Source organism: Leptonychotes weddellii, chromosome 5, assembly GCF_054177405.1.
Source record: "Leptonychotes weddellii isolate Sample4059 chromosome 5, ASM5417740v2, whole genome shotgun sequence".
Taxonomy (NCBI): domain Eukaryota; kingdom Metazoa; phylum Chordata; class Mammalia; order Carnivora; family Phocidae; genus Leptonychotes; species Leptonychotes weddellii.
In genome coordinates, this window is record NC_138373.1 from 148674095 (window position 1) to 148695049 (window position 20955).

Genomic DNA, 20955 nt, shown 5'->3' on the forward strand with positions numbered 1-20955 from the left:
TAAATTCTAGCCATTCTGATTGGTGTGAGGTGGTATCTCATTGAGGTTTTGATTTGGATTTCCCTGATGCTGAGCGATATTGAGCACTTTTTCATGTGTCTGTTGGCCATTTGGATGTCTTCTTTGGAAAAATTCTCTCTCTTTTTTTTTTAAGGATTTCATTTGAGAGAGCACGAGCGAGAGGGGCAGAGGGAGAGGGAGAGAGAATCTCAAGCAGACTCCACACTGAGTGTGGTGCCCCGACATGGGGCTCGACCTCAGGACCCTGAGATCTCAACCTGAGCCAAAACCAAGAGTTGGACATTCAACCAACTGAGCCACCCAGGCGCCCCGTCTCTCTCTTTTTGTTTTCCCATTGCTCGTTTGTTTTGTTTCTTCAACATCAGGCTTTATTTGAAAAAAGGGTTTTACCACTAAAATGATGAAAATCTAGAACATCCAACGTGTAAGGTGGAGGAAGGCTGAAAATTAAGGCCGTAGCCCAAATTACAGAAGGCCTTGGATGCTCTCAAATGTTTATACTCTGCTTTGGAGAACTACGGGGATTTTTTTTTTTGAGTAGGGAGGGATGTGATCAGAGCTTGCATTTGGTTTTCTCTGGAAATATCTTCTATTTCAGATTGGGAGTGAAAAGAGACCAGAACTGGGGAGACGTTATGTAACAGTAATGCAGTCCAGAAATGACAAAGATTTGAATTAATTCAGCAAATATTTATTGAGGGCTTACTGTGTGCAGAACACTAGTAGTTCTTGAGAGGATATAAAAAGGAATAGGACATGATTCCTGCCCTCAAGTTGTTTATAATTCATTAGGAGAGTCAGATATAAAATATTAGCTATAATTAACTATAGGGCAAAAGTAATGGAATAATACTATTAATTGCTAACTGGTTGACTGCTTCCTCAGCCAGCTTTGGTTCAGGTGCCTCATGTGGATTCTTTCATGTAATTCATACCGCAGCTTCGTGGGGCAGAATTTGTGTTCCCCCTCTTCTACAGAAGAAAAAAACAGACTTAGAGAGACTAAGTAACTTGCTCTGGAGTTCAGCCCCAAGTGCTAAAACAGAGGCTTGAATTTGGTGGCACGACCTTGAGGTCCAGGCTAATCTTAACCCCTTGCTGCACAACCTCCCTTGGGAGGAGGAGAGGGAAGCCTCCTTAGGACAGGGGGAAAAAAGAGTCAGTAATGGCAAGGCCTTGAGACTGGATAGTCGTGTGAGTGGTGGTGACTTCAGCAGAGAAGGGATTCTAGGAGGAGAGGAGGTGATTTCTCTTTACAGCATGTTGAGATCTGGAAACACAGTGAGAGACCTAGCAGGCAGACAGAAATGCAGTTTGGGAGACGAAGATTTTGGTAATAATAAGAAGAACTACTGATACTTTTTGAGCACTTACCATGTAACTGGGACCATCCCAAATACCTCATACCTTTTATTTCCCTTAATCCCCTCTGCATAGGCTCGCTGACAGCATAGGAAGCATCTTGCCCCAGAACAGAAGCAGTGAGTTGGGGACCCAGCAGTCCTGAGCCCAGGGCTCATTCTCTGAAGAACTGTGCTGTGCTGCCTCCCTATAGATGGCATAGTACCCCAGTGCTTCTAGATAAAGCAGATGATACCAGAGCTGGGCAGGCGCACTGGCAGCAAGCAGTCTTATTTCTTATCTATTTGAATCAGAGAGAGACATTTATGAATTGTGCAAGATGTTAAAATTTGACGTGAACTCAATTCACTTCTTTCTGAGAGTTAACAGCTCAACCCAGAAAAGTGGTATCGTCAGCTGTTAAAAAGCCACGTAGGTGGAGAAGTACACGTATGTGTGTGTCACATGTTAGTTGGGTAGGGCTGTAGAACTCTCATAGTTATCACATTTGAGCTATGCTCGTGGAGTTCATAAGAAAAGTACTTTTGCACACATGACCTCCACAAATCTTCCCAGGAGCTCTCCGGAGTAGGTTAGTCTAAGTGACTGACCTTAGGTCGCACAGCGGGTAAGGGGGTTGGGAATATAGAAAAGGAACCTGGGAACGTACTGTAAAAGTTTTCTTTTTAAACAACTTACAGAGTTTTCAAAGCAGATACCTTCCCATTTCTGCTGCAAGTTGCAGAGAAGTGGCAAGACTTCAAGAACAATGTGAGAAAAGCAGCCAGAACATGGAGGGCGTGTCAGGAGTGGGACTCGAGTTACAACCCGCTCTCCCTTACTGCTCTCCTTTCAGGGTATGGTGGCTGTGTCCGGCAGCTTGTCAGTGCTTCTGGATTCCATTATCTGTGCGCTTGGCCCCTTGGCCTGTCTGACCACACAACTACCTGAACTGAACGGCTGTCCCAAGCAGGTCTTGGTGAGTTTTCCTTGGATTTTTTCAACCAGACCCCTCGGGAGCCACAGAGGTCCTGCCTTAATGAGCTCTGTCGGGCACAGGCTCATAGGCTTCCTGGCAGATGGTGCTCCCTCTGTCTCCTGGCCCACAAACACGTACGGTATTGCTGAGCGCAGACCATGCCTTCAGGGCAGCTAGAAATCCTGCCATTTCCCTAAACAGTCCTTTGGAGGGAAGCCTTCTCGCCCTCGAGGGGCTGCAACGCCTCTGTGGCCTAGTTGCTCTTCTACACACAAAGAAAGTACCAGGAGTCTTCTGCCTTTTCTCCGAGGATCAATGGGAAGAGCCAGCAGAGAGGCTCCTAGCAGAGCAGACAGCAGGGTGCAGCTCCCGCTGCTTTCTCGAACACTCGGTTTCCTTTCTCATCTCTTGCCTCTGAACAAAGAAATAGGTCTCGGGGAACTAGGGTAAAGTACTCTTCAGCTGAACCTTTTCCCTTGTTTTGCAGTCAAACACACTAGACAACATTGCTTACATCATGCCTGGACTGTGACAGCAAGGAGTCCCGGGACAGAGACCTTATCCTCCCCCCATTGCTGGTTTGTGTATATATGACTGTTCCAGATCCCTTCACTGGCCTCCAGGTGTAGGTTTTAAATTTTTATATATATACATATATATATATATATATAATGTACAATATATACATAGGACTGCAACTACTTTGCTTTTAATAATTTTATGAAATGGCAAAGGTTTAGCCAAGAAGAAACCTTGGCATGAATATGGGCTTGGGATTCTTTTTTCTCCTGTGGTGGATAAATCTGCCTTAAAAATCAGTGTAACTTGGGGGCTGGGGGCTTGTTCTGGGTGCCAAGGGCATCTCTTTATGGACAGCTAAAATGTGATTTTTTCCAAACTCAGTTGTACCTCCAGACCCATCACTGACCATTTGCCTTACCTGTCTTACAGTCGGAAATGTAATAGGAAAGATTATGGGAAGATGCCAGTTGACTGAACGTACAAAGCCTTTCAACTTAAGTGACCTAGATAGGAAGTGATGAAATCGTTCCCATCTTACAGTTACTACAGTGGCTTAGGTGAACTTCGTAGGGGGTTCATTCCCATTCCTGCTATACAGGTGTCCATGTCTCAAAATTTCTTGTAATCATTGGTACCATTAGCAGCCTCGGTAGGGGCCAAGGAGTTACATGAGCCCCAGCAGCATAAAACACCTTGGAGAGGGTAAAGCTGTTATTGCACAAGTTGAATTGCATATATTGTGAGCTGACCCAGAATATTCCATCTACAGAACTAACTGCTGATATCTTCCATCGGCAGCATTAGCTCAGTCACTGAGTCCTCAAAGGTTTTGCTGCTTAGTTGCTTGATGGTTTGGGAAGATGAACTTTGTCCAGCATGATTCTTGGGTTCATCCTGTTGGCTCCCCTGGTGGGCAGATAGATACCCAGTGTTCTGCATTCCACACATAAGTGAATTGCAAAAGAAAGTACTCGATTCTCATGTAGGTTTATTTATGTGCGCGTGTGAATGTGTTTTAATTATGTGTATTTAACTCTTCAAAATCTCTTAGATTTTAATTTATCCTGTAAATTTCTGTATATATAATTTAATAACAAAAGCCTCCACCAGCAACAGCATGTGGAAGATACAGATTTGTCATTTCTTCCCTCCTTCTTTTCCTCTGGTCTCCTCTGAGAACTTCAAATCATCTACATTTTAAGGTATTGTGCCTCAAAAAGGAATCATTATGTCAGGATTCTAATTCTTCATAATTCAATAATGTCAAGAAAGCAAAATTAAAAGGAATGTTACCATTCCTAGCTGCCCACTTTTCCAAAGAACCAGACTTTTGCTTCCCAGTTCCAAAGAAGACAGTTGAGCACTTCAGGGTTGTTATTCAATCTGGTGTGAGATTCCCTGCCAAAACCAAGCTCCGGGGTAACTGCTTTCTTCCCCCGGCCTAGACGGAGCACTACAGCATCAGAGTAGATCTTTGAGGACCGTGCAGCCAGCCTGCATCTGACTTAATCCCTTCCCTTCTCCCCACCAGTGTGGTCACAGGGCTGTTTCCTGATGGTACTCTGGCTGCTGATCAGCCCTCAGCTCAGAGCAGTTGTGAAGTTTAATTGGGGAAACAGAAGGAAACGGGTATGTTTGGGAACCAAAATCACGAAGAGCCGAAATCTGGGTTTGATTTCGTGTGTTAGACCCTGTGCCACGCCTCATCCGTACCCATGGAAGTTTCCTGTTTGACACAGGGTCTATCAACAAGGGGCCTTGAAGACACAGATTAGTACGGAAGAAGTCAATCCTACGCTTGTCATTTGTGCACATTAATGAAATCCTGATGAGGACCTGCTTTTTGTTTGTTTGTTTTCCTTTAAAACCCGACCCTATTGTATTTGTATTTAAATTTGTACACATTTGTATAATAATCTGTACCTTGTGGTATTTGGTACTACTAGAGGAAAAACTTTGGATTCAGACCTTCTTGCAGTTTTTATATCATTGTTTTATTTTGTTTTTTAAATAAATTCTAGCGGTTTGATCCAAATTCCATTACAGTTGTATAAAGAAATAAAATTTTGTACTTATATTATTAAAAATCACATTTTTAATATTTGTAGTCCGGTCTCTGGTATCTTTTCCCTGTTCCTGACCAAGTTGCTATGAAATTCTAAAACCTGTCATTTTCCCCCTATATCCCACCATGATTTTCTTAAAAAGAAAAATCTGTCCGGACTAGAGGCCAAGTTTCTGATCTTAGCCATTTTCCTAACATACATCTTGCTCTGTCTCTGTTCACTTTTACATTGTAGAGTCTCGTGTTCTCTCTCTTGCAAACTAAAAACCAGTGACTCTGATAAGAGAAGCTCTATTCACTGATAAATGAAATTGTATGTACACCACAGTGTTGGCCTAACACAAGAAAATAGCAGTCATGTATTAAGGGTCACATCTGAACCATGTGCTTAGACATGATATATTTCATGCCGTTTCAGTCCTCTCCTGACTAAATGAGTGATGTTGGATAGGTCACTTAGTCCTTATGGGCATCTGAAGTCCCACCAGTAAAATAGTGTTAAGGTCACTCCCATCCCCAAGCCTGCGGCCAGCCAGCCTGACATGAGTGTCTAGTAACACTGTGAACATTTAATATATGGAGACCCGACCTCTCAAGGTAAAAATTTCAATGCAAACCCGAGGTGGTACTAGTCAGAAATAGTGGAATATTCGATCAATAGGAAGGCTGACCTCTTATGGAGAGGCTACAAGAAAGAGACCAAGACTGCTGAGTGACTAGGAAAGAGCGATTTGCATGTTTTCTCTCTTAATCCTCCCACGAGCCTTATGAGTGTTACCCCCTTTACAAATGAGACAGATGCAGAAAAGTGCTCTTCCTTGGGTCGCACAGCTAGTAAATGGCAAAGCCGGAAGCAGCACACTGGCACAGCTGACCCAGGGCCTAGGCTCTCTTCTGCCCCAAACCACATTCACAGTCGGATCATGTATGGAATCCATCAGAATCCTTCTCTGTTATCGACAGTCCTGAGCAAATGAGATCATAGGAAGACTACCCAAGACTTTTCCATTGTTCAAATGTCTGCTTGTCCTGGCTGGCTTTTGCTAGACAGGCCTCACTTTTCTTGTCATACTATTGTCTTTCAACTTTGGAGGTAGAGGATCTTGATTTTTGTCTAAAAGGACTTGAAGGATATAACCGATTACATCCCATTTATGCAATATGTCAGTCTTAGGGACATATTTGCCCTCAAGAAGGCATTTTATATCAATATTACTAAAATACTTAAAAAATTAAAACACTGTTTACTAAATGAGTTTATTCCTTGTTATCAAACACTTAAAAAAATAGGCTGAGGACAGCTGGGTGGCTCAGTCAGTTAAGCATCTGCCTTTGGCTCAGGTCATGATCCCAGGGTCCTGGGATCAAGTCCCACATCGGGCTCCCCGCTCAGCGGGGAGTCTGCTTCTCCCTCTCCCTCTGCCCTTCCCCTCTGCTTGTGCTCTATGTCAAATAAATAAATAAAATCTTTAAAAAAAAAATAAGTTCTCAGGACCCTGAGAACAAGAGTCACATGCTCTACCAACTGAGCCAGCCAGGTGCCCCTTAGCAATCACTAGTTTTTTGTGTTTTTTTAAATGTTTTACTTACTTATTCATGAAAGCAGAGAGAGGCCGAAGCAGAGGGAGAAGCAGGCTCCCCGGATAGCAGGGAGCCCAATGCAGGACTCGATCCCAGGATCCTGGGATCATGACCTGAGCCGAAGGCAGATGATTAACCATCGGAGCCACCCAGGTGCCCCAGCAATCACTAGTTTTAATCAGTTTTATCTACACTTAATGTTTGCCATTTACATTCCTATCTGTTGTGTTGACAAATCCACATACTTCCACTTCTAATTTAAGAGCTATATTGTATTCTGTTTGCATGGAGTTGATATGATTCCACTCCCTGTTTGGGAGTATGTGGATTGTTTCTGCTTTTTCACCATGAAGGATATAACTTGTGGCTGTTTTATTCTTGTCAATAAAGCCAAGATCTGCCCATAATCACTTTAAACCAGAGTGGTGCAAGGAGGCAAGAACCTCATTCAGGTAAATCACCACCAACATGAGCATGTTAAAGGTTGCTAATGGAAGAATCCAAAAGAAGTTTATGCTAAAATATCCTCCATACAACCTAGCAATATGCTTAATGAAGAAAAGCATGGTGGGTACCTGACATGGAAGTCATCTTAAATGTACATCTCCCCCTTTATAGTCCAAATACCATTATTTGGTAGATTGATTTAAATCTCAGGGGCACCTGGGTGGCTCAGTCAGTTAAGCATCTGACTTCGGTTCAGGTCATGATCTCAGGGTCCTAGGATCTAGGATCTAGCCCTGCTCAGCGGGGGATCTGCTTGTCCCTCTCCCTCTACCCCTCCCCCCCCACTCGTGTTCTGTCTCTCAAATAAAATCTTTGAAAATAAATAAATTTTCATATATTAGTCACCATGCTAGATAACAGTGGTGAGCAAAGTAGACAGTATCCCAGCCCTCCCAGAGTAGCTAGACTAGTGGGGAGAAGGGTATTTATGAATAGGTCTCATGAGCATTATTAAAACACCTCAAAGCACAGGAGTACAAGACTTCCATGAAGTTCTTATACTGTACAGTAAAGTTATCAGCCCCTGTGGCTGCTCAAACAAGGTAACGTAAGGAAATGATTAAGTTTTAATTTAGGTTCTCCATCCTAACTTTGTACAATTTACTAGCCTTTCTAATTAAAATCACAATTAACTGTGATCAATTAAATATGAAAGCACCCTGCAGTAGCCCAGACTACCAAAGCAGTGGTTATTGTATCTTTTGGACTACATATGATCAAAAAAAAAAAAACATAATAGGTCAGATCTGATCTAATGTGTGGGTGAAATATCTAAAACCTGGTACATAGGAAGGCTGAAGAAGATATTAGAATCCTAGAACTAGGAAAGGCCTTTGAGAGTCTTAAAATTTTTAACTTGGGGTCTACTGCTGTACTTCGGGGACCCCAGAAAGTCCCTGAAGTTAAATTGTATCTCTGCCCTTTTTTCTTCAGAAAGGTTGGTGGTTTTCTTCAAGTTCTCAAAGGAGCCTGTGACCTAAAAAAAAAAAAAGAAAGGTGTACAGTCCTTGATCGAATTCCAGCATCCGGAAAAAATGGAAGCTCGCTGTCTGAATCACACAGTAAATGGTAGAGATGAGTCCCAGGCCCCACTTACGACTACATCTGGGTGCTTTCTGCCACTCCGGGCTCTAGCCCATTCCTCGCTGCAGGTCACTGAGTTGGTTCTGTCAAGGGATAGCAATCCCCTGGTGCTGGCTTCCAATTTGAGATAAGCGAATGCGGGCTGCAAGCAGCGTGCATCTTGCCACCGGGAGGCCTGGACATCAGATAGGAAGAGCTCTACCAGGGCAGGGAGACAACAGGCCAAAGATGCTGTCAACCCCAGCGATGGGGGCGTAGTCTAGTGAGGTCACTAGAGTGAGAACTGATCTAAGCTTGCTGTGTAACCTTACCCAAGTCATTTCCCCGCTCTACGACTGTTTGACAGCAGCGCCCTTAAAAAAAAAACACTGGGGCGTGGCTTGGAGAGGCCACGCCCCCCAGATCCGCCCAGCCCTACGTTGTGCGCGATGTCCGCAGACGCCGAGTGAGTGGCAGTGAGGTCATCGCCCTCCGACTCCGGGCACCCGACCCTCCACGTCAGGGGTGGGGCCTGTGGCCGCGCTCGACTCCCTACGCCCCGCCTCCACGGACACCTCCTCGCGGACCTTCCGGCACGTCACGTGACAGGTCGGCGTTGCTGGCGGTTGCTGTCAGCTGATTCCCCGGGTTGGTGGCTGGGGCAGCCGCGGCGATGGACTTTCTCCTGGGAAATCCGTTCAGCTCTCCGGTGGGACAGCGCATCGGTGAGTCCCCGGAGCCCCACCTAGCCCCGCTGCAGGGCCCTGCACCCGGCCTCAGTCTCCCGGGGCCCCTCCATGATCCCAAGCCACCCTCTGGAGGCAGGCTGGGAGGGGAACGAGGCTGGCGTGTCTCTCCCCGACCTGGCCCCGCCCAGCCTCCCGCCTACCTTGATGGACAAAAGCTATGGTCCATTAGGAAGCCTCGACTTGTGATGGATGCCTACGCCAGCCAATAGCTAAAGAGAGAGGCCGGGTCCGGGCTGTTGAGGCTCAGCCAATGTGTGGCTGCTGGGGTCGGTGAATCCAGGGAGAAAGTTTTGGGGGTGGAAGGGGCTGCGTGGTTTTACCGTTTTGGGGCCCCTGGCCTGTCTCCTTCGTCGCCTCCCCAGCCCGGGGCTTGGCGCCTGGGCTCTTGCCTGCTCCCTCCTGGCTCGCCGCGCTCTCGGGACACGGATACCGGAGAAGGGCTATAAGTCCCTTCTCTCAGGACCAGGAGACCGGGGCTTGGCGTCTGGGCCGGCGACTCGTGGGGACGGGGACAGGCAACCCTGCTACTCCCGGGGCCCGGCCGGACGCTGGCGAACCTGCCAGACCAGCAGCAGGTCGACCGCACGGTCGCAGACTCCTGGAGCTGGAAGTGATCTCAGGAACCACCTGATTGCGCCTCCCTCGTTTCTCAGTAGACGGGTGGGCTAAGGACCCTGGCGGGAGGCACAGACTCACTGAGAGCGCGGGTCTCCTGGCTCTCCTGCCCCCTGTTGATGGGAGACTTACTAGCTCTGTGACGTTGCCTCCTCCCTGTTTCCTCACTGTAATGAGGGGTATATTAATGGTCCCTGCTTCCGTGGGGTGGTTGTGAAGGTTCAGCTCGCTAATAATTGTAAAGTACTCAGAACCGTGCCTGGCACATGGCCCTGCTATATAAAAGAAAGTGGTAGTATTTATCCGCACTGTTACTGAGATACCACCAAGTGAGGGTCGGGAATCCCTGGAAATAGCTGGGCGGAGGGTTTCATAGGTACTCCTTGTTGTGCACCAACAGAGGGAGGAACCACAGGCCCTGGCCCAAACAGCTAACACTTCCCCAGGGGCAGTCTGGATGTGCCTCCTCCAATTAGGAGACTGTGGCCATTACTGTGAAATTCTTCCTTCATCCTCTTGATGGCCTTTAGCATTCAGTCCAGACTGGAAAAATTGGAACTTTTAGACATTCTTTCCTTTCTTACTGTCTTGGAAGCCAAACCTCACTTAACTGTCAACCCAGCTCTGCAATGTAATCAGCACCATGGCTGTCTGTGGCTCTTCTGAGGTTTTGTAATCAAATTTGTCCAAAGGGGGGTGGGGGGAAGTCCAGGATTTATTTACAGCCAGAAAGCTCCTGGACCAGAGAGGGGAGGCTGCTCTCTGAGGAACACCCTCCCGGCTCCTGGCCACCCACACCCCGCAATGAGTCATTGTATTGGAGCTGAAAAGAGAAAGCGGCTCTTCCCTCATCTTTATTTCTCCAACAACAGATACTGCTCTTTCATCACATGCCAAGTTGGAGACTTCTTAGTTCTTACCTTCAAAGTCAGCCACATTTTCTGAACCTTTCTAGAAAAGCTCACCTGAGCTCTGGGCCTTAGTTTGTCAAAGAAAACAGCTTCTCTTCTTATCCTGAGGGTTGCCTGTCTGTCACAAGAAGTACTCTGCCCAGAGAAAATGCTACTAAGTTATAATAGCTTAGATCCCAAACCAAATTTTACTACTGAAGGGGTCTTTACCCTAGGGGTCTTCTAACTCAGGGTTCTCCTCAGAATTCCCTGGAAGACTTGTTAAAGACAGATGGCTGGGCCCCACCCCCAGAGTTTCTGACTCTAGGTTCTGGAGTGAGCCCTAGACTATGCATTACTAACAAATTCCCAGGAGAGACTAATGCCACTGAATTGGAAACCACATGTTGAAAAGCTCCATTCTAGCCCATCCCCTTCATTTTACACAGGAGAAGACTCTGACTCACCCAAGCCCCCAGTGAATTGGTAGTGAAGCTGTGATGAACTCCCCAGAACCCATGAAATTATGAAATTTGAACCAAAGCTGAAGAGGCTCTAAAAGTAGAATTAAATGAAGAATAGCTGCCATTTGAGTAAATGCCATCAGTAGTCTTTTTTTTTTTTTAAAGGAGGTGAGTCCTTTTTTTTTTAAGATTTTGTTTCAGAGAGTGAGAGAGATAGAGCACAAGAGGGGGTAGGGTCAGAGGGAGAAGCAGACTTCCTGCTGAGCAGGCAGCCCAACGTAGGACTCGATCCCAGGACCCTGGGATCATGACCTGAGCCGAAGGGCAGACGCTTAACTGACTGAGCCACCCAGGCGCCTTGCCTTCAGTAGTCCATATGTTTTAGACAAAGAGATGGAAGGACTGCTGATTGGCTGTGATTATTGATGACCTAGTATTTTTATAAGCTGTAGGAGTAAAAGAATCTCCAGGCTGCCGACTCCATCCCCTTTATTGCAAGTAGGGCCCTGTAGAGTTGGCCTCCCTGAGCACAGAGAGTTCCAGTGATGTTCATCAGGGGTGAGTGTCACTCAACTCACAAAGCCCACATCTTCCCACACACCCAAGCACCTTTCCGTTTGCCGCTCCCTCTCCCCGGCGTGCCTGCTCCAGTGTGCATCCTTCAAAGCTGAGGCACTGTCACCTCCTCCCTGAGGCCTTCCCTGACCCCTTTCCTGACCCCTTCAGATCCAGCCATTGCTTTCGTGCCCTTGCATCTCCCCCGCTCCTCAGGCTTCTTCACTCTCTGCCTTTGGGCCCTGAGCCTCCACTTCCTCCTGGCTGGAACAGTGGCTACAAGAGCATCCACCACCTCTCCGGGTGGTGGTGAGAATGAAGCAAGCCGCCCCCCCACCCTCCCCGGGAGTGCCTGGCACATTGTGAGTGTGCAGGAAACATTAGCTCTTGCTGTCCTCACCATTGTTTTTATTATTTCCACCATCGCACGCTAACAGAGCACTGTCCCGTTCTATTAGTACTTGTGCATGTGTGTCTCCCCAGCTAGACTAGACTTCCTGAGAACAGGGACTGGACCCCACTGGTCAGGACCCTCGGCACCTGGCATGGTCCCGGGCCCATAATAGGAGGGAAGAAAGGAGAAAAAGAAAGTAACATTCTGGGAGCAAATACCATGGCCACGGACCATGCGTGGTTATTAATATTCATGGTGACGCTGCAAGGTTTTGCTGTTTTTTCCATTTCACCAAAAGTAAGTGTGAGGGAACATATCATTTCACAGTTACTTGGGGAGGAGGACGGGGAAGGGTGGGCCCTAGAGAGAAGAAAGGAACTAATGGCCTCAAGAGGAGTGGTAGAGCGACTCCACGGACTTGGAGGGCAGAGAGCGACGTCACCAGAGGGGAGCTCAGGGTCAGCACACACAGCCCCAGCCCTTTGCATCGGTGTTGCTTGCTCTCCACCGCTGGAGGGGCGAAGGTAGAGGCTGGAGGGAGGGAGGCTGTAAGGAGGATTCCCACAGTGGCTGCCAAGAAGGACTAGACCAGGATTTGCAAACTTTCTGGAAGGGGCCAGAAAGTAAATGTTTACAGCTCCGTGGGCCTGTGGAGTCTGTTGTGATTGCTCAGCTCTGCCGCTCTACCGGAAAAGCAGCATAGACCGTGTGTAGGTGAATGGGCAAGACTGTGTTCCAGTCCGACTGTTTGTGGGCACTAAAATGTGAATTTCATATCATTTTCACATGTCATGAAATAATATTATTTGGATTTGTTTTCAGCCATTTAAAAATGTGAAAACCATTCTTAGCTTTTGGGCCATACAAAAGCAGACTTAACTGGCACGTGCGTTCATAGTTCGCTGCCCTGGATCAGACCAGCTGGCCAGATGCAGAATGATGGAAGGCAGTGTTCCTCAGCGTGGGATCCCAGAGAACCCCACGTCACAGATGCCTGAGGATGCTCCAGCACTGGGCCTCCCAAGTCTAAATCCCTCCTACTTCCCAGAGTGTGCCCTTCGGGGCGTGGGGGGTAGAGGGCTCATGTCTTAAAGCTCTGGGTCCCTGCTCTCTAAGTGCTAGAACCAGCTGAGAGCCCAAGTCTCTGTTTTGAGGACAACAGGGAATGATGTCTAGAAAGGGCTTTGGGTCAACTGGGGCTGCATAGTAAGGCATCCAGGATGAGCTCTTGAGCCACACCAGATGGTCTGAGTCCTGGTTCAGCCTCCACCGGCTTTGTTACCTGGGGCGAGTTACATAACCTCCCTGTTCTTCAGTTTCACATCTGTAAAATAAGAATTTTTTACACGTTATCACTTGGGGTTGCCATTTTCCTGTGTTGGGCAGCATGCAGCCCAGGGCCTGCCAGGCAGTAAGTGTCCGTAGCTGTCAGCTGCTGCGATTTCTTTACTGGTGTTATCCTCGTTGCTGGGGCATAGTCTAAATTATGACAGAGCCAAGGTATCAACCCGGGACTGTGGCTCTGGTGTTGGTCTTGCTCTCCCTGGGTGATGAGCAGTCACTGGCTGGTGGCAGCCACATTCATAGACAGGTCAGGTTTCAGGCTGTGGGGTGGATCCCATTCTTCCTTGGGAATTAAAGCCTTTGCCTGACCCTGCGGATAGAACTGGTGAATAGGTTTTGTTCCCTCGCTGAGCTCAAAGAAATAAGAATAAAGTGCCGGATTTCCGCTCTTCTGGTTTTAGAAAAAAACGAAAAACAAAACCTTCAGTGTCTTCTAATTAGCTTGGGACCATTCCCCGCCCCCCCCGCCCCCCGCCCCTGTGAGAAACAGGGATTCAGGACAAGTTAACTCTTTACCTTCTTACCAAGGAGGTCTTTCTCTAGGCTAGCACTCTGCAGACTTTTGTCCCTCATGCACCACCTTTGTGGTTTATATCTGCCCTGTGCCACCTTTCATTTTATTTTCATAGGGTTTTCCTTTTATTGGCTCACCATTGTTAATATGACCTCATCCTGTGTAATTATATCCATGAAATCATGAAGGAATTCGTGTTTTTCTCTTCCACGTTCAAGTAAATGCACAACTCTAACAATGTCCAAGTTGGCCCGTGAGCCCACCTGATGTGATCCTGCGTAGCACCTTCTGGTCACTCCGATGACAGCAGTGTGAATAGGGTCAGAGCTTGGATCCTGCATCAGAAGATCTGGTGTCAGCACCAGCTCTGCCCTTTCCTGGCCCTTTCTGTGCCCCCCAGGCAAGTGACAAAAGCTCTGAGAGACCCCTGCCTCCGCAAACGGGGAAGGTGGAGGAGGGAAGGGAAGAGCCAGGGACAAGGGCGAGAGGAGAAGAGAACAGAGCCCTCCAGACTGCGTGAGGCTGAGACCTGCAGAATCTCAGAACAAACAGAGGTGTCCCCTGTTCAGTGGGAACTTGTTGGCGTTGAGGCAGTATAAACCTGGGGTGGTTAACTTTATGTGTCAACTTGGCCGGGCCATGATATCCACAGCTATTTGGTCAAACATTATTCTAGATGTTTCTGTGAAGGTATTTTTCAAATGAGATCAGTAGACTTTGAGTAAAGCAGATGATTCTCCATAGTGTGGGTGCGCTTTGTCTAATTAAGTGATGGTTTTGATAGAAGAAAGGCGCCTTCCCCAGGTGAGGGAATTCCACCAGCAGACAGCCTTTGGACTCGAGCTGCCTCTGTTCCCCGGGTGTCCAGCCTGCTGGCCTGCCCTGCAGACTTTGAACGTACCAAGCCTCCACACTCACAGGAGCCAATCCAATAAAATTAATTTCTCTCAGTAGGTAAAGAGAGATGAGAGAAAGAAGGACTGAGGGAGGGGAGAGGGTGTCGTCAGTAACGTCTTTTACACTCACAAGTTGGAGGAGGGAAAAAGAATGTCACAGGCACTTTGGCCAGCCACGTCAAGCCTCTGCTTTCACGGCCTTGGCTCCTCTTACCCGGACAGTTTTACCAAACCCTCCTCCTCGTGACCGAAACTGTTATTCAGTTAGCTACTGTAGTTAGCTACATCAACTTTAAAAGTGTGGGTTGCAGAAGTAATGCCCTCTCAAGGTATTTTAGAGTTCCTCTTGTGGCCTGTGGTTAGAGTGGCAGGAGAGAGGGAGCCAGGGTTTTGAGGAAGGACGGCTCAGCAACTTAGGAAACTGGTAGAACTTTCCATGCTGGGTCTGGAGAGACTTGTTCATTTGGAGTGTAGGCCTCAAGACAGTTTGCTGGCCGAGAAAAAATGGCTTCTGCATGTATGTGATTTAAAAATCTAATTTGGGGCACCTGGGTGGCTCAGTTGGTTGAGCGACTGCCTTCGGCTCAGGTCATGATCCTGGAGTCCCGGGATCGAGTCCCACATCGGGCTCCCTGCTCAGCAGAGAGTCTGCTTCTCCCCCTGACCCTCCCCCCTCTCATGCTCTCTCTCTCTATCTCATTCTCTCTCTCAAATAAATAAATAAAATCTTTGAAAAAAAAAAAAAAATCTAATTTGTATGGGGCGCCTGGGTGGCTCAGTTGGATAAGCATCCTCTTGATCTCCACTCCGGTCTTGCTCTCAGGGTCATGAGTTCAAGCCCCATGATGGGCTCCATGCTGGGTGTGGAGCCTACTTAAAAAAAATAAAAATAAAAATCCATTTTGTGGAGCGCTTGAAATTTTCAAACATTTTTTTAGTGACATTTTGTAGTCGATAACGTTTGTTTTCACGATCACTGTGTGCTAGGATGCAAAGCACTTGAAATGCATTCTCTCATTTCCTCCTCACACAACCCTGGAAGGTGAATGTTTTCTTTGTCCCCATTCTGCAGGGGACAAACTGAGGTACAGAGAGTTTAAGGAATTCATTCAGGATGGGGGCTCCTGGCTGGCTCAGTCGGTAGTGCATGCGATGCTTGATCTTGGGGTCATGAGTTCAAGCCCCACGTTAGGTGTAGAGTTTACTCAAATAAGTAAATAAGTGAATAAATATATATATATATATATTTTTTTTTTTTTTTTTTAAGAAAGGGGAATTCATTCAGGGTCCCACAGCCAGTGACTCGGGACTTAAAGTGGGATTTGTCTTTATCCAGATCCCACTCTTCTAACTTTTTCGCCTCATTGCTTCCCCTTAGAATTGGAAGGAGGGTGCTGGGTTTCCTTTTGAGTGAAAATGTCTGCATCCATCTGGAATGATTTTGTTTGTAATGGCTCTTTCTATAGTTCTCCCCCACCCCCATCATTAGCATATTGCTTTCATCCTCATGCTTGTCACTTGTCCCTGTGTGGCAGGAGGCGCAGGTGAAGGGGCCAGCTACCCTGCCCCTCTTATCAGGGGAGCAGAACCTTCCTCAGGAGCTGGCCAGACCTGCGTCACCTGGCCACTTCTAGCTGCAGGGGAGACTAGAAAAGCTAAGTGCTGTGGCCAGTGGAGAATGAGTGCCTTTCACAAGGACAAATTCTGTAGGAGTCAGCTCCACAAGGTGGAATTAATAAATATCTCACATAGTCACAGAGTGCGTTAATACAAATACAGTATCCAGTGTGGGCAGGTGGGTGAGTTCCCATGCTGCATTTCCAGAAGGACTGCTGAGCTGGCCTGCACCCCAGTGGATCAGTCAGAATGGCAAGGCTCTAGAGATCACGTCTAGGGTGGCATGGTTGCAGGGACTGAGGACATTAGTGTAGAGGACAGATTAAGGGGGGACATGGCACTTTTTTTTTTTTTTAAAGATTTTATTTATTTATTTGAGAGAGAGAGAGAATGAGAGACAGAGAGCATGAGAGGGAGGAGGGTCAGAGGGAGAAGCAGACTCCCTGCCGAGCAGGGAGCCCGATGCGGGACTCGATCCTGGGACTCCAGGATCATGACCTGAGCTGAAGGCAGTCGCTTAACCAACTGAGCCACCCAGGCGCCCGACATGGCACTTTTTAAAAATATTCAAAGGAGGGGCGCCTCGGTTGCTCAGTCGGTTAAGCCACTGGCTCTTGATTTTGGCTCAGGTCATGATTTTGGGGTCGTGAGATCGAGCCCCATGTTGGGCTCCTCGCAGAGTTTGCTGGAGATTCTCCCTCTCCTTCCCTCTGCCCCTGCCCCTGCTCAAGCACATGCGCGCTCACTCTCTCTCTAAAACAAATAAATAAATCTTTAAAAAAAATACTCAGAGGACTGCCAGTTGGGAGAAAGATTAAGATTCTACACAGTATCTACTAAGGGATCAATGGAGGCCGAAGGGTGGGAGTATTTCATTTAAATTAAAATGTTAAAAAGGTTTATTATCCTGGTGTGTATGACCTCATCCTTCATTCAGTTATTCAGCAAACACGTACCACAGGTTTATCAGGGGCCAGGTCCCGTCTGATGTACCGAATTCCTGAGCCATAATAATCTCCACCCTTGAGCTCACAGCCTAATGGGAGAGACAGAAACAAAGAAATCAATTCTGTAGTTATTTTAACAGCCCCGCCAAGCAGAACTTAACAGTTGGGGCCTGTGCAAAATGCTGTTGGCCCCAGGAGGGAAGGAGCAGGCCCTCTAGGGGGTCAGGGCAGGTTCCGCATGGTGACCTGACCTTGAGCTGGGCTTAGGAGCATGATTTAAGGTGGGGAGGCAGGCAGGAGCACATTCCTGGAAGGGGGACAAGCTCACAGCACAGAGCCCTGAAGGAGCGGGACCCGGGGGTGTGGACAGAAGGCCTGAGTTGGGTCTCCACCCCAAGTCCTGCCTGCCAAGCCCCGGTGCAGCCCAGCGTAGCTCAGGTCCCACAGCTGAGTCTGGTCTGAAGTTGCAGGGTTGGTTTGTTCAACAGTGTCTTTAAACACCCAGGGTGGGGCACCTGGGTGCCTCAGTCGTTAAGCATCTGCCTTCAGCTCAGGTCATGATCCCAGGGTCCTGGGATCAAGCCCCGCATCCGGCTCCCTGCTCAGCGGGAAGCCTGCTTCTCCTTCTCCCTCTCCCCCTGCTTGTGTTCCCTCTCTCGCTGTCTTTCTCTCTGTCAAATAAATAAATAAAATCTTTTAAAAAATAAACAAATACCAAGGTGTTTGTCCTGAGCTTGTCACCTCCTGGGCTCAAGCTGCAGGCACCACCCGGGCTGGCCTCCGAGAAGAGAGGGAAAAAGGAGAAGGGGGAGAAAAGGCTTGCCTCCTCCCTGAGTGCCTCTGTGTTCCAGAAGGGATGCCTCTCCCCACCACTGCCCAGCAGACAGCCCTCTTCCCCCCAGGAACCAGAACAGGGTCTCTTGCCCACTTCTGGAGCAGGTGCTGCAAAGGGGAACGGTATTGGCGCTCTGGGCGGGGCAGGGAGGATGGCTGCTGGGTAGACTGCACAGTGTCTGCCGCTGTGGGTCTTGGCACGGGTCCATGCCAGCTTTGAGGATGGGCCATCCTGGGCTGCTGGCATATTTCCCTCTACCTCAGCAGCCTCACCTTTCTCCTCCGGCTGCCTCACTCCCCCTGGGATTTTCTCCCTCCCTCAGGTCACTTCTCCCCAGTGCCTGAGACTGACCTGCAAGCCCCTCTTCTCTCCTCTTCTTCCCGGCATCCTCCATGACTCATCATTGATTCATTCATTCAGCAAATGCCATTCCTCTCCCAAGAACCTCCTTCTCTACCCCCCCACCCCCCACCCCCGCCACCCAGCCCGATGCCTTGTGCTCTGTGCTCAGCTCAGACCTTTCCTATTCCCTCTGCAGGTGTTCACCCCTGCCTCCTGGCTCTCCAGCACCCTGAGCTGGCCTCAGTCATGTCACTCTGCTCTGAAAATGTTTGTCTAGCTGCCATCCCTGACCACTTTAGGACCAGGATTCTGTTCTTCATCTTTGCCTCTCTAGCACCTGCCACAGGGCTGGACGAATAATACGGCTCCGAGAATGTTGTGGGAGGGCAGAGAGAAGGATGCAAGGGAGATGGGCGGGAAGAAGGTGTACAGAAAGCAGGTAGAAGGGTGGGTGGTGGGATAAGGGGCACTAGGCAGGGGATGGAGGCAGATGACAGATGGGTAGGGAGCAGGGAAGCGAACAGAGGGCGGGATTACTTACAGCAAATTCCAAACATCGTATCATTTCACTCATAAATATTTCAGTGTATCTCTAAAAGGTAAGGAATCGGATTCTTATTTACAAACAAACAAACAAGCCTTAGCCACAGTACCAGTGTATAAAAGTATATAAATGTTTTTTTAAAACCCCCAAACATGGGCGCCTGGGTGGCTCAGTTGGTTAAGCAACTGCCTTCGGCTCAGGTCATGATCCTGGAGTCCCAGGATCGAGTCCCGCATCGGGCTCCCTGCTCAGCAGGGAGTCTGCTTCTCCCTCTGACCCTCCACCCTCTCATGCTCTCTCTCTATCATTCTCTCTCTCTCAATAAAATAAAAATCTTTAAAAAAAAAAAAAAAAAAAACCCAAACAGTAAAGCCTAGAAGGAAGTCCCCGGAGGGATCACTGTGGTTCCTTTGAGTGACATGAGAGGGTGGTGTTTCCGATGGAAAGATGGTGTTCAGTAAATGTGGTCTAAACGGAACATGGCTGCCTACGCCCTTGCTGGGCTAAGGTCTCGAACAGGGCTTATGGGAGCCACTCGAGCTGATCTGCCATGTCATTGTTTTCCTTATCACGGTCAGCTGACTCCTATTTGCATCTCTCTGCCCTGGGTCTGGAACCTGCCCTAGACTGGGTCGGAGCCTAGGGTGGGACCAGGTCTGCAGGTTGTCCGTGTCCTTTAAGGCCATCCCTCACTGCTTACAAGCCACATTTCGTTCAACCTAAGACACCATGGAGAATGAAAAGAAAAAAACTGGCAACTGAGCTCTGGCAGGTCATCGTTTGTAAGAGCCACCCCAATATGAGAGGAGTTCAAAATGGAAAGGGGGAAGGGAGCTTACAATCAGAGAAACACCATGTGTGGCATCGGGGCAGGTGGGGCGGGGAGGGAGGGGCAGGTACTCAGAGCGGAACCAGAGCATCAAAGCAGTCTGAGGGCTGTTCGCCTTCCACAAACACTGAATGAGCCTCTACTCTCCGTCCCAGCAGAGGTAGGGCCCTGGTGAGAGAGAGAGGCCCCCGAGAGCTCAGGGCCCACCCTAGTTGGGTAGAGATGTCCTTGAAGGGCCCGAGCAGGGTGAGAGGTGCAGGGGTTCAGAGCCACACACTCCTGCACTTCCGGGTGGTGGACCTCAGCTGCCCCCCTCCATGGTAGGGACGGGGGGGAGGTGACCCGAGAGGAGGTCTACTGAGCACCTTGCACAAGTGGACAGTCAGCGGATGCCAGTCATTTTGCCACTGTTCCTCCCGGTGTTACTGTCACCATGCAGGATGACAGTGCAGGTCACAGTGACCCAGTCCTCCCGGTTGGCAGATACACTGAGGAGCTGGCACTGGGGTTAGGGCCTTAAAAGATGAGCCGGGATTAGCCAGCTCATTTCCTTCTCCGTGTCGGCACATGCGATCTCCACTACCTTCTGTGCCTCCTGAACACACTCAGTGTTTGTTGTCGTCCAGGAACAGAAGGTAGTGGTAAGAGTAGAGATTTGGTAACCAGACCTCGCTGAGTCTGAATCTCTGCTCTGCAGTGTGTGAGCTGTGTGACTGTGGGCAAGGCACGGACCCCTCTGTGCTCCTCAGTTTATTCATCCTCTTGCTTAAGGGTGTGGTGAGGGGTTAGTGCGAAGTGCTGAGTCCCATACTTGGTGCTTACTGAGTGTCGGGTGGGTATACTGGTGGTGGGGGTTGTCATCATCATCTGTGACGCTGGCGCCGTAGCAAAGGGAAGAAAGGCATGCCAGGCAGAAGCCCAGAGGCAGGCAAGAACAAGGCCCCAGAGGGAGGGGAAGACAGCCAGCTGTGGCCGAGGTCAGTCCCACATGTCCCTCTCCGCCCTGCAGAGTTCAGGTTTTTGACCCTCAGGCAGTTGAGGGGGTCAAGGGACAATTTTTAGATGGAAGAAAGTACTAGTTGGATTTATGTTTGAAGAGAAGAGTGTGGAGGTGATGTCTAGGCCTGGGGGAGGTGACAGGGCCTGACTGAGAGCCGCCACAGTGATGACAGAACTGGGGACAACTCAGAGGTGCGTTGACCAGCTGGAATTCACAGACTTGGTGGCTGTTTGAACATGCAGGGTGGTGGGGAGAAGGCTCTAGGCTGCTGCCCCCAAGGCTGACGTGGGAGCACATGGTCAGTGGGGTTTGAGTGTGTGGTGCGGAGCACCTGCAGACATA

At 48.7% G+C, this 20955-nt stretch overlaps 2 protein-coding genes across 5 annotated transcripts in view; both read left to right on the plus strand.

Moving 5' to 3' along the window:
- Positions 1-4970, plus strand: part of HMGXB4 (HMG-box containing 4) — a 31973-nt gene extending 27003 nt beyond the window's left edge. For all 4 annotated transcript variants that reach the window (XM_006745588.3, XM_031041703.2, XM_031041704.2 and 1 more), the window contains 2 exons: positions 2219-2341; positions 2829-4970. In XM_006745588.3, coding sequence (XP_006745651.1) covers positions 2219-2341; positions 2829-2873 — 168 coding nt within the window. In that variant the 3' untranslated portion in view covers positions 2874-4970. The remainder of the gene's footprint in view (positions 1-2218; positions 2342-2828) is intronic.
- A 3646-nt stretch (positions 4971-8616) lies between these two features.
- Positions 8617-20955, plus strand: part of TOM1 (target of myb1 membrane trafficking protein) — a 36194-nt gene continuing 23855 nt past the window's right edge. Inside the window, exon 1 of the mRNA XM_006745590.3 lies at positions 8617-8803. Coding sequence (XP_006745653.1) covers positions 8752-8803 — 52 coding nt within the window. The 5' untranslated portion in view covers positions 8617-8751. The remainder of the gene's footprint in view (positions 8804-20955) is intronic.